At 37.4% G+C, this 14309-nt stretch overlaps 1 protein-coding gene across 13 annotated transcripts in view; it reads right to left on the bottom strand.

Moving 5' to 3' along the window:
- Positions 1–14309, bottom strand: part of EPB41 (erythrocyte membrane protein band 4.1) — a 203729-nt gene that overhangs the window by 50301 nt on the left and 139119 nt on the right. For 5 of the 13 annotated variants that reach the window (XM_032647532.1, XM_032647503.1, XM_032647541.1 and 2 more), the window contains 4 exons: positions 10877–11085; positions 7276–7332; positions 6014–6076; positions 1165–1341 (listed from right to left, as the gene is read on the bottom strand). In XM_032647532.1, the coding sequence (XP_032503423.1) occupies positions 1165–1341; positions 6014–6076; positions 7276–7332; positions 10877–11085 (506 nt within the window). The remainder of the gene's footprint in view (positions 1–1164; positions 1342–6013; positions 6077–7275; positions 7333–10876; positions 11086–14309) is intronic. The other 8 variants (XM_032647585.1, XM_032647493.1, XM_032647556.1 and 5 more) reach the window with 4 other exon arrangements.

Here is a 14309-nt window from a genome sequence, read left to right as displayed (position 1 = left end):
ATGTCCACTTACACCAGAGAGTGGAGGCTGAGAGGACAGTGAATAAGAACAACTGCATCCTATCAACCCTGGTAACTCTCTCTCCCTGTCGATCATTCAGGAATTCTCCAGCCTTCTTGGTGAAGCTGGTTCAACTCTATTTGGAGAACTGTTAGCCAATTTTAATCACATTTTGAAAAATATAAAATGTATCCTTTGTGAACCAACTTTTATTATCTTCTCCAGTTCCAGAAACTAAACAGTAAGTTGGATAGTTTACCATGAACTCTGAATATAAAAACAAATTTTAAAAAAATTATTAAGACATCACTTTACCTTTCTTAACTAGAATTGCTATTGTTTTGGGAGGAAACAAGCATATAATTTTAAAATCATTACACTCACTCACTGAGTCACTGGGACTATTTATATACATACTTAACCTGTATACGGTAAAGGTTAAGTAAAGAATTTTTGAATATGTGCTCAAGGTAACTTTTAAGATATTCTCATTACACAGATTCAGGTGTAGGATCTCTAAAATGGGTAATGACAACAATTATGGAAAAAGAACAGCCTTTAAAAGGTATCTCTTCCTCTAATTGTGACTATCTTATAAAACAGTGTATTAAAAGCTTGATGTTACTCATAAAGATAAAATAAATCATCAATAGTTCTTCTAAAACTGAAATACAATCATTAATACTTGGTATTCTGCATTCTCTGGCTGAGGTCTCCTTGGTTTATTATATAATTGTGGTCAACCATTCCAGACATTTCTAAGTTGTGCAAACGTTCAAAGTTTTTTAAAAATGCCTATCCCTTTCCAAATTTTGACCTTACTAAATTTAGTAAACTCTCTGGTCCCTGAAGTCACAGTTTGAACATAAAGTTCCACTGGCTTATGGTCAATTTGTAAACAGACACCAGGCAGAAGCATGCAGCTGCAGAGACAGTTCTCAGGGCCCAGTCATCGACTGGTAGCCCCGAATGGCCCCCATAATTGGACTGAGTAGTCTATATGACTTAAAACAAGTGTTTGATGATGAATGCTTTAAAGCTGGAATGAATCGGTAAGACACCAAAGCTAAATTTCAGCTCTAAACTTTCAGATACAGATTATCAATATACAAAAGCATTTATCTCACTCATTCTCACAACTGGTCACATGGACAAAGTACTCACTCCTTCTCCTGTAGGGATTTGCCCATTGATGTTAAGTGTTCGAAAGGGAGAGTGAGTGGATAAGCGTTTATCCCATTCACTAGGCTGTGGTTCTGGTACAGATTCCATGAAGTTCTTTTTCAGCTCACTGATGCTGGCATGATGTTTTTTGATCTCTTCTTGACTTTTGTCTAAATCCTATAGTTGAAAGGACAAGATGCAAAACAATAAATATTCAGGGAAAAAAAAAAACACCAAGGGGAGCCCATCATAGACTATGGGCACTGGTAGAAAATACACCACATCCAGGATAGATGTTGTTAATCCATAAATTACATTCAAATTGTAAATATACAATATGGTATATTTGCTTTTTTTTTTTTTAACACAGTGCTTTTCTTGGAAGCAGTGAAGCATCGTAACCCTATAGCTCTTAGCAGTTATATAAACCTATAGGTTTTATAACTCTTTATAAAGAGCTCACTCCTTAATTTTACAACTCTTCTTCCCATTACAACACAGCACTAGATCTCCAACTCCTCATCCCAAGCAGATAATCCCACAACTCAATTAGCCTCAGCTTGATAGGAACTGATTTAGGCTCAGCTCAGGCAGGATGGAGATAGCAATAGAGAAGGAGAAACTGTTAAACGAAGGACATGGTGAAAGATTCAACTCCCATCATGGGTTGCCTTGCCTTGGTGAGTTGCAACTGTACAGTATCCCTCTATTTCTACCTGGAGATAGTTTTGCTTTCTTACCACTAGGTGACTGTTGCTGGGTTTTGGTAAACAGGAATAGCCCTTTCTCGATACAAAAATTTATTACTGGAATTCCTGGCTCAAGCCTCCAGAGCAAGTGGTTACTATCTCTGAATAATTACTCAGGGGTATAAAATATAATGGATTTTTTTTCTTTGTCAATACTATCCACACACACTAAAAGCCTTATGTTTTGCAGCTTCTGACAGCTTCACTTCATCCCTCAGTACCATTCAAACTAGGGACCATCTTCCAGTAACCGTCAATGGATGGGGAGTGATTTAATAAGAACTTGTCAAATACCTTATATGTCTCCCTGACGACTTAACATAACTAAACTGTTCCAGCAGATGTGACTACTGGACAACTAGGGGGAAACTCTCACAGGTGATATTCCAGGGAGAAATGATCAAAACTAGGCTAATAAAGCTGTAAATAATATGAGAAATAACATTCAAGTTTATGTAACAGGAGGTATAAACCAACTTTCAAGAGACTTGGCCAGAAATAATCTGGGAAATACAACGTGAAGACAAAAACTCAAATGTTCTTGGTCCAACATATTTCTTCAAAAAAACCCTCAAAAGGTCTATGCTTGAAATCAAAACATGTGGGAAGCCTGTCACTTGATGACTGCTAAAAATTCTGTGTTTATTATATATCAAGGCAGCTCTGTATCCAAGAAAAGCATAATACTAAATATATCTCCTAATATGCTGTGTGAATTTGGGGATTAGACTTTTTTTTTTTGGCTCCGTGGGAAACAGCCTCATTTGGTGTTGAGGGTTGGGGGGAGGAATTCATTTAAATAAAAATTTGTTTTAAAAGTTTTTCCTGGGGCAATATAGGCTGCAATTAGGTAAATTTTTTTCAAAAGCAATGTCAAAGAGAAAACAGTATAGGAAAAAGAATCAATGAGGCATATGAAACAATTTTGATTCTGGAGATATTCATTCAGAAAATTCATTTAATAGTCTATTCTTTTTATTTTTGCAAAACTGAATGATGTTTATGTGCTTTTAGATCAGTCAAAGAGAAAACTAACCCAAAAAGGGCAATCCTGTAGCTCCCCCATAAGAGTACCTCTTGCCTGCTGAGATGAAATGTGAGTATAGCTCAAGAATATGGGCTTCACCATGGGGAAACCACAGTTTGCACTTTTGTTCTAGCTGAAAGCAAGAAAAGGCATGTTTACTAGCTAAAGAAAAGCAGGAACAAGGTCAGTCAAAGACTCAGTAGTAGGCTGAAAAACTGAGACCCATCAGGCATGGAAGGCTTTGTGACCTAGCTCCTGACAAAATCAAATCTGCTTGGGCCAAGAACTAAACGTATTTGGGAGGATTAAAGGTGAGAATGGAGTAAAAAAAAAAAAAAAGAAAAAAATGATTGGGCTTCCCTGGTGGTGCAGTGGTTGGGAGTCCGCCCGCCGATGCAGGGGACACGGGTTCGTGCCCCAGTCCGGGAAGATCCCACGTGCCGCGGAGCGGCTGGTCTCGTGAGCGGTGGCCGCTGAGCCTGCGCGTCCGGAGCCTGTGCTCCGCAACGGGAGAGGCCACAACAGTGAGAGGCCCGCGTAACAAAAAAAAAAAAGAAAAAAATATGATCAAGAGAGGCTATGATAAAACTATAACTCTCTGGGTTATTAGCCTCTTACTATAAAAGAGTGGTGATTTGTTACTTGTCCTGCCTAGCTTTTGATTGGCTTGGAACCTGAGAAAATAAATGTTCCAATAAAATCAGCAGCTTCTGAGGGAGATTTCTCCATCCTTCTTAGCTGGCTCTGTTGGAAACCTGTGGGGGCACAGAGTTAAATTAAGATCTCAAAGGGACCTGTTCCAAATAGAATTTGTCACAGAAACTTGCAACAGGTTCTCATTGGGAGATGGAGGAGGAAACAGTAGATCTAAAAATGAACTCGACCTTATTTGTGCCAGAACAAAGCATTAGTGGGGGTGGGGTAGGAGTAGGGGGAGGAGGGAATGCTTAAAAAAAAATCTGCTAGAGTGACAGATAACTTGAGAGAACTTCCCTAAGTGGGGGAAAAAAACTTTTACAATACTAGAGAATGATGGTTAGCCAAACTACTTGGGCTGTTTTCAGATTAGACACTTCCTGATGCCTATCATCCTATAATTTTAGCAGCAATCAAACCAAACATTTAATTAAGTAGAAAATATTCTCAAAAGATAGTTAGTAGTTTTAATTTTCAAACACACACTTATTTAGAAATCCCCTCTCATGGCTGTCAGTGAAATACGGGAAAAACATATCACACACAAGGACTTTGTGAGTCTCAGAAGCCATAACACACCTCATTGAACAAAGGACAAATATATGATTGGTACTGCAGGTTCCAGTTAAGAGGCAGAATTACAGATGGACAAGTCAAGAAATAGGCATGTTTGGAATTGGGAGATGTTACATTGTTGAGTATAAGGAGATCAACTGATATCTGTTATTCTCCCTAATCTCAGAAGCGGAACCATTCAGGTCTAGTTTCAGCTATGCACTAAAGCAAAGAGATCTAGTTACCAAGTTTGAAATATCCTAGGGTCCAGCCTAAGAAAACTTCATGTTACATGAGGTAAACATATATAAAACACTTGGTATTGTGCCCACCACACAGTACATGATTAATGAAAACTGGCCATAATTTTTATTTTTATCAAAGTACTTATACCTAGCAGGCACTCAAAATATATGTATTGACAAAGAATAGATGATGTTAAGTAATTACTGGATGCTATTAGAGTTCTATCTAAAAAAGTTGCTTCAAACATCCACTTTAATAATATTTACCGTTACATATGCTCATCTTTCAGGTCTCAGCTTAAGTGTTACCTCTTCATAGACAACTTCCCTGTCCATCTTATTTAGAGCAGGTCCTTTTTATTAGCACAGCATACTATTTCCCCTTCATAGCTTTTATAATAACTTGTAATCATTTTATCAGTATTTGTTTACGTATTTATTGTTTCTCTCTTCCATTTGTCCCTACATAGGATGCTTCCTGAAGGCAAGAACGATTTATCATCTTCCTATATAGTTACATTTCCTTTATACTTGAGTTAAATCCCTGATGTCAGAATTTATACCCATTTCTTTTGGTTCTGTCTTGAGTGGAGTTGTAAGATAATTAGATCATTAGCTTCCAGGTAAGAGTTTCTGAAGTGTAAACATGGCCTGTTTCTGTACAGAATAACTCCAATTTCTGGATTTTTCCTCATAGAGTTCCTCTAATCTTCTAGTTAGTTTTTTCCTTATCCCGTGTGGAGCCTGACACTAGATAAAGTATACTAATATAGGCTTGGCGAAAATCTGACCGATATTAAATACAATGGGAAAATGACCTTACAATTCCTACAGCACATAGTATGTTGCTATTTCCGAATGGGAAAAAAAAAAAGTGTAGTTTAATAGAGTTAGATGGACCCTAACACAAATCCTAGCTTTACTGATTTACCAGCTCTATAACCACAAGGGAATTACTTAATTTCTCTTAGCCTCAATTTTCTCTTTAAAATAAAAATCCCATACCCATAGGCTTGTTTTATAATTAAACTATCTAATATCATACTAACTACTCATCAAATGCTAGCCTCCCTTCTTTCCTTCCTGTATCTTACTTTTTTCTCCCCTGATTATTCTTCTGTCATTTTTTTGGTATCCTCAAAAAGTTAAGTCCATTTTGAATTGTGATCATTTCTCCTATTTTTCCACATTCTCCTGATTCAGAAGATGAAAAAATTGTATAAATTTGATGCTTGAAACATACAGGAGTTTATACTCTTGGGCAATTCAAGGAACTTTTAAACAGTGATGTAGTTCTTTCTAAAAGTGGGTAGGTAAAACAATGGAACCATGGGATGCTGAGGTAGTCCCAATCATATATTTTTTAGATAAGTATGAGAGATGGAAACTAAAGAGTCAGAAGTGGAGATGGTTGCATATCTTCATGTTTACCAACATGCAAAAGCATTTTAAACCTAAAATTCTCTCATGCAATGGCATGCAAAACCAAACGCAGCATAGAAAGAAGAAAGGGGATCAGCAAAGAATGCAGAAGGTTACAGGCAACCAACTGAAATAAGCTTCAAGTTCATACAAACCTCCAACATTAAATTGCTATGTCTGATATAAATGTTTTCACCATCTAGTCTCTCTCTCTTTTTCTGTGAAAATGAAAGAGGGAAAAACAGAAAAGCATAAAAAATTAAAATGTTGTTCTTGCGCGAAAAAACTGCAAATTGGCAAACCAAAAAAATATTTAAAATTAACTGTCCATAGCGCAGCATATGCCAACATGAAATGGTCACAGAACCACAAGGACACACAGAGGACATGATTACCACTAGAAAATGGATGACATTGTTCATGAATGATGGAAGAATGCGACGATGTTATTTAAATAGACAGTGCTCCTGGCTTCATTGGCTTCTTACATAACAAGCTGCTTTATGTTCCTCTGTGAGCTGTTTGAGGGTTACCTTAAAATGCATGACTTTAAGAAGCCTTGACTCTCCGTGTTCCATGGAGTAGGGAAATGCTTTAAGACATTATTTAGCATTTTGGACATTATTTCAAACTTAGTAATACTGCAGGTATGTATGGCTCTAATATCTTCCATAAGAAAGATCTAAGGGCATTTTATACATGGTCAATCAATATTCTATTCAGTAAGAATTGATTCATCCTACTCTATGGTTGGGAAGAATGAGACACAGAACAGCCAAACCCATAATTATTAGCAATACTGGGAGTTGCTGCTATGATGGTTTCCATAATAAACATGCATAAAATACTGTCAACGATTCCAAGCATATGGTACCACTGTGAAATATTTCTTATAAAGTTTAAATATAAAGGATAGATTTGGCCTTCACTAATTATTTCATTCTGTTTAAAAAGATATTTTCCTACTGGAAAGTTTATTTTAATGAAATTTTTCAATATATAGTATAGGATTATAATTTCTTTGGTATACATATGTGTGTATGTATATGCATATATATACATAACATGTGTATATGTACACCTGTTATTAGAAAGTAATTTTAGATTAAGAGAAATCAATGAAAAGAATGGACCACTGTCTTTTTAATGCACTTTGAAAGTCAGCATGGGTGATGGTAAAGTGATTTTGTGAAAGTGAAAAATGGCTAACCTTCCTCATTCTTATCAGATCTTCACTTTTTTCTGCAAGCTTCTGTTTTGCCATTATTAAAAAAAGAAAGAAAAATGATAAAATATTGGCTCATTGAAGTTTTTTTGAACCTTCAACTTATAATTTTTTTTTAAGGAGCAGGGAGTGGGAGGGAAGAAAAAATTGGGGAGGGAGGGGAAAAGGAATAAGTGGCCTATTGGCACAAACCTGTATTTGGTCACCATTTGAGGTGGGTACTGTGACCTCGATGTGGGTTTTTTCCACCTACATTTAAGAAATAAAGTGGTAAAAACATTTCAGGTTAGTAGGTTTCTACGAATAGCGTCATTTCCAAATCAGCTGCATCTTTAGGCTGCTTGTAAAATCAGCTGATATGTAATCATGATGCAGTCTTACGGGGGTACTACAGGCAAGGACACTGCTCTCAAGAACAACCTGTTAGTTCACCATCACATTCTCAAAGCTGAAGAGGTAATATGGACAACCAAAGGATCAAAAAAGAAAATTAAGGTAATTATTCTATTCATGAAGAAAACATTTATACTTATTGATTAAAAAGTACTTATTAAAAATAATAATTTAGACTTTAAAAAGTCATATGTTTTTGTTTTGCTTTTTAAAAAGGATGTAGAAGTATCTTAAATAACATAAAAACAAATTTACAAATGAAGATACCAATGTATGACATACATGACAGAAACAAAAAGAACATCTTTACAGTTTAGAGCACACATAAAATAAACCACATATGACACCAAGCAGGTAAATACAAAAAATTTTGTTAGTTGATCAATATATTTAAGGAGGCAAGTTTAACCCTTGAGTTTATTAGACAACAACACATCAAAATAAACTCAATCCAAATTGTTACTGATGCATGCAATTACTTCCAAGGCTGATTTATAAATAAGCACACACAGGGCTCAGCTGCAACATTCAACACACTGTAATCTCCTCTCCAGGGAGTTGGAGCCCATGTGTTCGGTGGATGGAAAAGATTCATCCTTAAGAACAGGAAGAGAATAACTAAGGCCTCCTGCCTGGCTTTGAAATACCTTTAGCAGCAGTCATTTTATATACCCAAAATGGAGTAAACATAAATTTAAAAACCAGGGCTTCCCTGGTGGCGCAGTGGTTGAGAGTCCGCCTGCCGATGCAGGGGACGCGGGTTCGTGCCCCGGTCCGGGAAGATCCCACATGACGCAGAGCGGCTGAGCCCGTGAGCCATGGCCGCTGAGCCTGCGCATCTGGAGCCTGTGCTCCGCAATGGGAGAGGCCACAGCAGTGAGAGGCCCGCGTACCGCAAAAAAAAAAAAAAAAAAAAAAAAAAAAAATTTAAAAACCAAGAGTGATCAATGCCTAAAGCACCGGATATATCAAAATGAGAAAAATTTTTTTATTAAGCGTCAAATCAATCACCCTGTATCATTACGTTCTTTACAGAACCTCATTAATCTGTGGTTTTGATGTACTCTTTCTTTCTTTTTTTCTTTTTCTGGCCGCTGTGCAGCTTGCGGGATCCTAGGTCCCCAACCGGGGATCAAACCTGGGCCCTCAGCAATGAAAGCACATAGTCATAACCACTGGACCTCCAGGGAATTCCCTTGACACATTCTTTTTAATCACACTTGGGAGCATTACCTCAGAATATAATGTCATTGTGCTGTTTCCTCTAGGACTGAATGTAAAGAACATAAGATGATACCAACCTTTGTGACACTGTCAAATCATAAGCACATCTGGCTACAGTCCTTTTAACTACTGGGGTAATTAACAATTTGGGTTATTTCTACTCTGAATCTCAGTAGAAATAACTGGGATTATTCTGGGGTTATTGCTGTGTTGCCATTAACAAGTTATTTCACCTGAGTTTTAAGTCTTTTATTGATAAAATGGAGATAATAACTTCATAGAGTTGTGAATGCTTAGCAAATGGAAGTTTTCAATTATTTTGTAAAGCTTAAATTACTTGTTTCAATGAATGATGACTTCTTGCTTTGAGTCCTTAGCAATCCAACAGCAAGAAATTGAGAGCCTCTACTTCAATCTAAGAATGGAGACCAAGTAGCAACAGTAGTTCTATTTATGCTCCTACAGAGAATATCAATGGAGATAAAGATGCACATGAGGAAAGGTACTATCTCCACACCTGCAAAGTAGGTCTTGTCAAATGACTCAAGATGCCAAAAAGCTATCTCTATCTGGCACCAACTTAGTGTTAGGCAATGAGATTTCCACAATTACAAGGCTACTTTATTACTACTGCTGCTTTATATAGTAAATACAGCTTCAGGCAAATTCCATAATTATTTTCTAACTGCTACAAATAAAATCAACTCAGAGTCACACTTAACTCCGTCACTACTATTACAGTAACAGAAGGTTATCAGAGGTGGCTTTCAGTCTGATCTCAAAACAAGTATCTCAAAATTTATTTATATAGAATTAACTGGCAAGAAGACCCCCAACTGGCACTTAAATGGTGAGCATATAACAGGAAGTGATCTCTCCACTCTGCTGAGGTCCCAAGAGCAAAGGGAACCTATTCTTGAAGATACTTATGTCTGTCAGACAGGCAAAAGAACAAATAAGTTAGCAGAAAGCCAAAAGAATCTTAGCCACCAAAAAGATTCCCTTGCCAATTCCAGTAATCTAACACTTTTCAGTTAGTATCACAAATGGAAGGACAGTCAAAAGTGCCAGGTGAGCTACCCTAACATTAAAAACTGAAGTAGTCTAACATTAAAAAGGCATTGTTGATACTGAACCTGGTGGTCAATGTCATGCACATTTGGCTAGATACAAAAATGCAAACACCTACCATTCACTCTGGATTCAAGTTGGTCTCAAAGGACCATAAAAACTATATGTCATATTGAATAGTTTTTTTTTTAATACAATCACAACAGAGCCAGATTGGCCACTGCTCTATAGGTAAACTAGATATTGCACTGGCTCCAAAAGAACAGGATTAATCCATCTGCCAAGGGGAGAGCACTTACCAAGGTCTTATATGGTTTTAAATTCCTTAACAGACATATAAAAATGTAATTTTTCTTATAAAGACTGCTTCTATTAATTCCTGTTGTCAACAGTGAGACTCGTATTTACTTCAATAAATCTGAACTGACAGCTCAACTCTATCACTGTTTAAATGTATGTTAAAAAGCTTATCAACATATAAAAGATCAGTCCAGATACTGTTACTCCTGGGAAATCTACTAATTAAATTGGTGATTTTTCAACAAAGTTCCGTGACTGTGGGTACAATCAACTCAGAACTGTAAACAACCCAGTAGCATAACCTCCCCTACATAATGGATCTTCCCCTTTTTGTAAAGTTTCTTAAGATTTGAACAACCATATAGATGTGCTTTATATAATATCTGGATATTCTTTGGGTATGTTACACATATATCCATTTTAGGAAATCAAATTATATTTTACTCATACTAGCAGAGCTTACTCTTAAAAAGGAATGTGGAAATTCCTTCTGGATGAGTAAAAATTATTTTTAAAAACAGATGATCACAGTTCTGGTGTGTTTTACAGACTCATTTTTTAAGATTTAAGTTGGGTAAAGCTGTGGGTCACCAGAAAACTGGGATAGCTTACAAGTACTTCATGACATAATTCTATGAAAATATTTTACAGGTTAATGGGAGATATCTTCTTTCCGAAAGAGTGAGGAAGAAATAACTTTGTTAGGATCCAACAAAAAACAGTGCTTTGAGAAGCTTCCTGGTCAAGGAGTCAACACCTCTGAACCAAAAAGTGAATTAGCTAGACATTTGGGCTTATGACATACCTTCCACACTTCTGTGAGCTCTGGCTCAGGTTGCTCAGGTGGGACTTCTTCCTTTTTCACTTCAACCTGCACTGTTTCCTTTGGTGTTTTAGAAACCACTGCTTTTTTAACAGGTGCACCTGGGACGCTGCCTTCTGCGGCCTGACTCTGAGCAATGGCCGGTGCAGAGGTGGGCCGAGGACTTCGGTCTGCTGAATCAACGGCTGCTGCTACGTGAAAAAGGCACAAGTGAAGGATAAGTGAAGGCAAGAGTCGCTGTACTACTTCACAGCCACCAGGTGAAATAATTGTGACTCCAGGACACATATGAGTGGTACGGTGTCCAGTGGGTTATCATACAGAAGGCAAAAAATAAATTAGTGCTCTGGCAGGTAACTGATGGCAATAATGGCAATAAGAAAGCTAAAATTACCCTAACAGAAAAGCTAAAATGTCCTGACGATAATGTTCCATAAAGGGTGGGACAGGAGGCGGGAGGGGGGTGGACGTGGACACAGAAATATATGAAAAAAAAAATGGAAAACTCATTTTATTAAAAAGTTGGCAAGATTGTTTAACCTTGTAATCTATTAGTTTCAAGAACCTGCAAGGTAGTCTATGAAGGAAAAAATGGGTTAATTAAGTCTGATTTCTTCTATGAAGGCCTTTTGAAATAACGATCCATTTATTTATAGGTGATTTCAGGAACCTAAAAATATATTCTAGGAAAAAGGATTAAGACTGATTTCTTCTGCTAAGCCTCCTCAGAATGATTACAAAATAGCTTGATAAAGGAATCTTCTTATAAGACATGTACATATTTTGATGCTTCTTTACGCTTAAGGGCAAATCTTTGAATCAGACACTTTCCTTTTTAATTGTTTGATTAAAAAATAAAATTCAGCCACTCTATGTCCTTTGGTTGGGGCATTTAATCCACTTGCAGAACGCTCTCTGACATTAATTGCAACAAGATCTTTTTTGATCCACCTCCTAGAGTAATGAAAATAAAAACAAAAATAAACAAATGGGACGTAATGAAACTTAAAAGCTTTTGCACAGCAAAGGAGACTATAAACAAAATGAAGACAACCCACAGAACGCGAGAAAATATTTGCAAACAAAGTGACTGACAAGGGATTAATCTCTAAAATATATAAAAGTTCATGCAGCTCAATATCAAAAAAACCCCAAACAACCCGGGCTTCCCTGGTGGCGCAGTGGTTGAGAGTCCGCCTTCCGATGCAGGGGACGTGGGTTCATGACCCGGTCCGGGAAGATCCCACATGCCGCGGAGCGGCTGGGCCCGTGAGCCATGGCCGCTGAGCCTGCGCGTCCGGAGCCTGTGCTCCGCAGCAGGAGAGGCCACAACAGTGAGAGGCCCGTGTACCACAAAACAAACAAACAAAAAAAAACTACAATGAGGTATTACCTCACACTGGTCAGAACGGCCATCATCAAAAAAATCTACAGGGCTTTCCTGGTGGCGCAGTGGTTGAGAGTCCGCCTGCTGATGCAGGGGACGTGGGTTCGTGCCCCGGTCCGGGAAGATCACACATACCGCGGAGCAGCTGGGCCTGTAAGCCATGGCCACTGAGCCCGCGCATCTGGAGCCTGTGCTCCGCAAGGGGAGAAGTCACAACAGTGAGAGGCCCGCGTAGCGCAAAAAAAAAAAAAAAAAAAAAAAAAAAACTACAAACAATAAATGCTGGAGAGGGTGTAGAGAAAAGGGAACCCTCCTACACTGTTGGTGGCAATGTAAATTGGCACAGCCACTAACACACAGAACAGTATGGAGGTTCCTTAAAAAACTAAAAATAGAGCTACCATATGATCCAACAATCCCACCCCTGGGCATATATCTGGAGAAAAACATAATTTGAAAAGACACATGCACCCCAATGTTCACTGCAGCACTATTTACAATAGCCAGGACATGGAGGCAACCTAAGTGTCCATTGACCGATGAACAGATAAAGAAGATGTGGTACATATATACAGTGGAATATTACTCAGCCATACTGTTCTCCATAGTGGCTTATCAACTTACATTCCCACCAACAGTGCAAGAGGGTTCCCGTTTCTCCACACCCTCTCCAGCATTTATTGTTTCTAGATTTTTTGATGATGCCCATTCTGACTGGTGTGAGATGATATCTCATTGTAGTTTTGATTTGCATTTCTCTTATGATTAATGACGTTGAGCATTCTTTCCTGTGTTTGTTGGCAATCTGTATATCTTCTTTGGAGAAATGTCTATTTAGGTCTTCTGCACATTTTTGGATTGGGTTGTTTGTTTTTTTGATACTGAGCTGCATGAGCTGCTTGTAAATTTTGGAGATTAATCCTTTGTCAGTTGCTTCATTTGTAAATATTTTCTCCCATTCTGAGGGTTGTCTTTTCATCTTGTTTATGGTTTCCTTTGCTGTGCAAAAGCTTTTAAGTTTCATTACGTCCCATTTGTTTATTTTTGTTTTTATTTCCATTTCTCTAGCAGGTGGGTCAAAAAGGATCTTGCTGTGATTTATGTCATAGAGGGTTCTGCCTATGTTTTCCTCTAAGAGTTTTATAGTGTCTGCCCTTACATTTAGGTCTTTAATCCGTCTTGAGTTTATTTCTGTGTATGGTGTTAGGGAGCATTCTAATTTCATTCTTTTACATGTAGCTGTCCGGTTTTTCCAGCACCACTTATTGAAGAGACTCTTTTCTCCACTGTATATTCTTGCCTCCTTAATCAAAGATAAGGTGACCATATGTGCGTGGCTTTATCTCTGGGGTTTCTATCCTGTTCCATTGATCTATATTTCTGTTTTTGTGCCTGTACCATACTGTCTTGATTACTGTAGCTTTGTACTATAGTCAGAAGTCAGGGAGCCTAATTCCTCCAGCTCCATTTTTCTTTCTCAAGATTGCTTTGGCTATTCTGGGTCTTTTGTCTTTCCATACAAATTGTGAAATTTTTTGTTCTAGTTCTGTGAAAAATGCCAGTGGTAGTTTGATAAGGATTGCACTGAATCTGTAGACTGCTTTGGGTAGTATAGTCATTTTCACAATGTTGATTCTTTTCCTGCCTTCTTAAACTGAGTATTATGAACTTAACTTTTCCTGATAAATTTAGATGTATAAGCAGTAAAAATGAGGTCATATGAAGGAATTCCATGAATCAGAACAGATTAAAAATTGAAATTCACAACTACTTCATATACACAACACCAAGAAAAAAATGCTTGACGTTCTGTAATGATGTCCAATGAAAGAAATAACTCCTCAGAGGATACACAGGAAAAGCAACAGAAAACACAAGGATCTACTTTATCTTTCCTTTTTTTTTCTTTTTTAAAATATTTTATTGAAGTATAGTTGATTTACAATGTTGTGTTAATTTCTGCTGTATAACAAAGTGATTCAGCCATATATATATTCTTTTTCATATTACTTTCCATTATGGTTTATC

This window comes from Phocoena sinus, chromosome 1 (genome assembly GCF_008692025.1).
Source record: "Phocoena sinus isolate mPhoSin1 chromosome 1, mPhoSin1.pri, whole genome shotgun sequence".
NCBI classification, from domain to species: domain Eukaryota; kingdom Metazoa; phylum Chordata; class Mammalia; order Artiodactyla; family Phocoenidae; genus Phocoena; species Phocoena sinus.
This window is presented reverse-complemented; position numbering and strand designations above follow the sequence as displayed.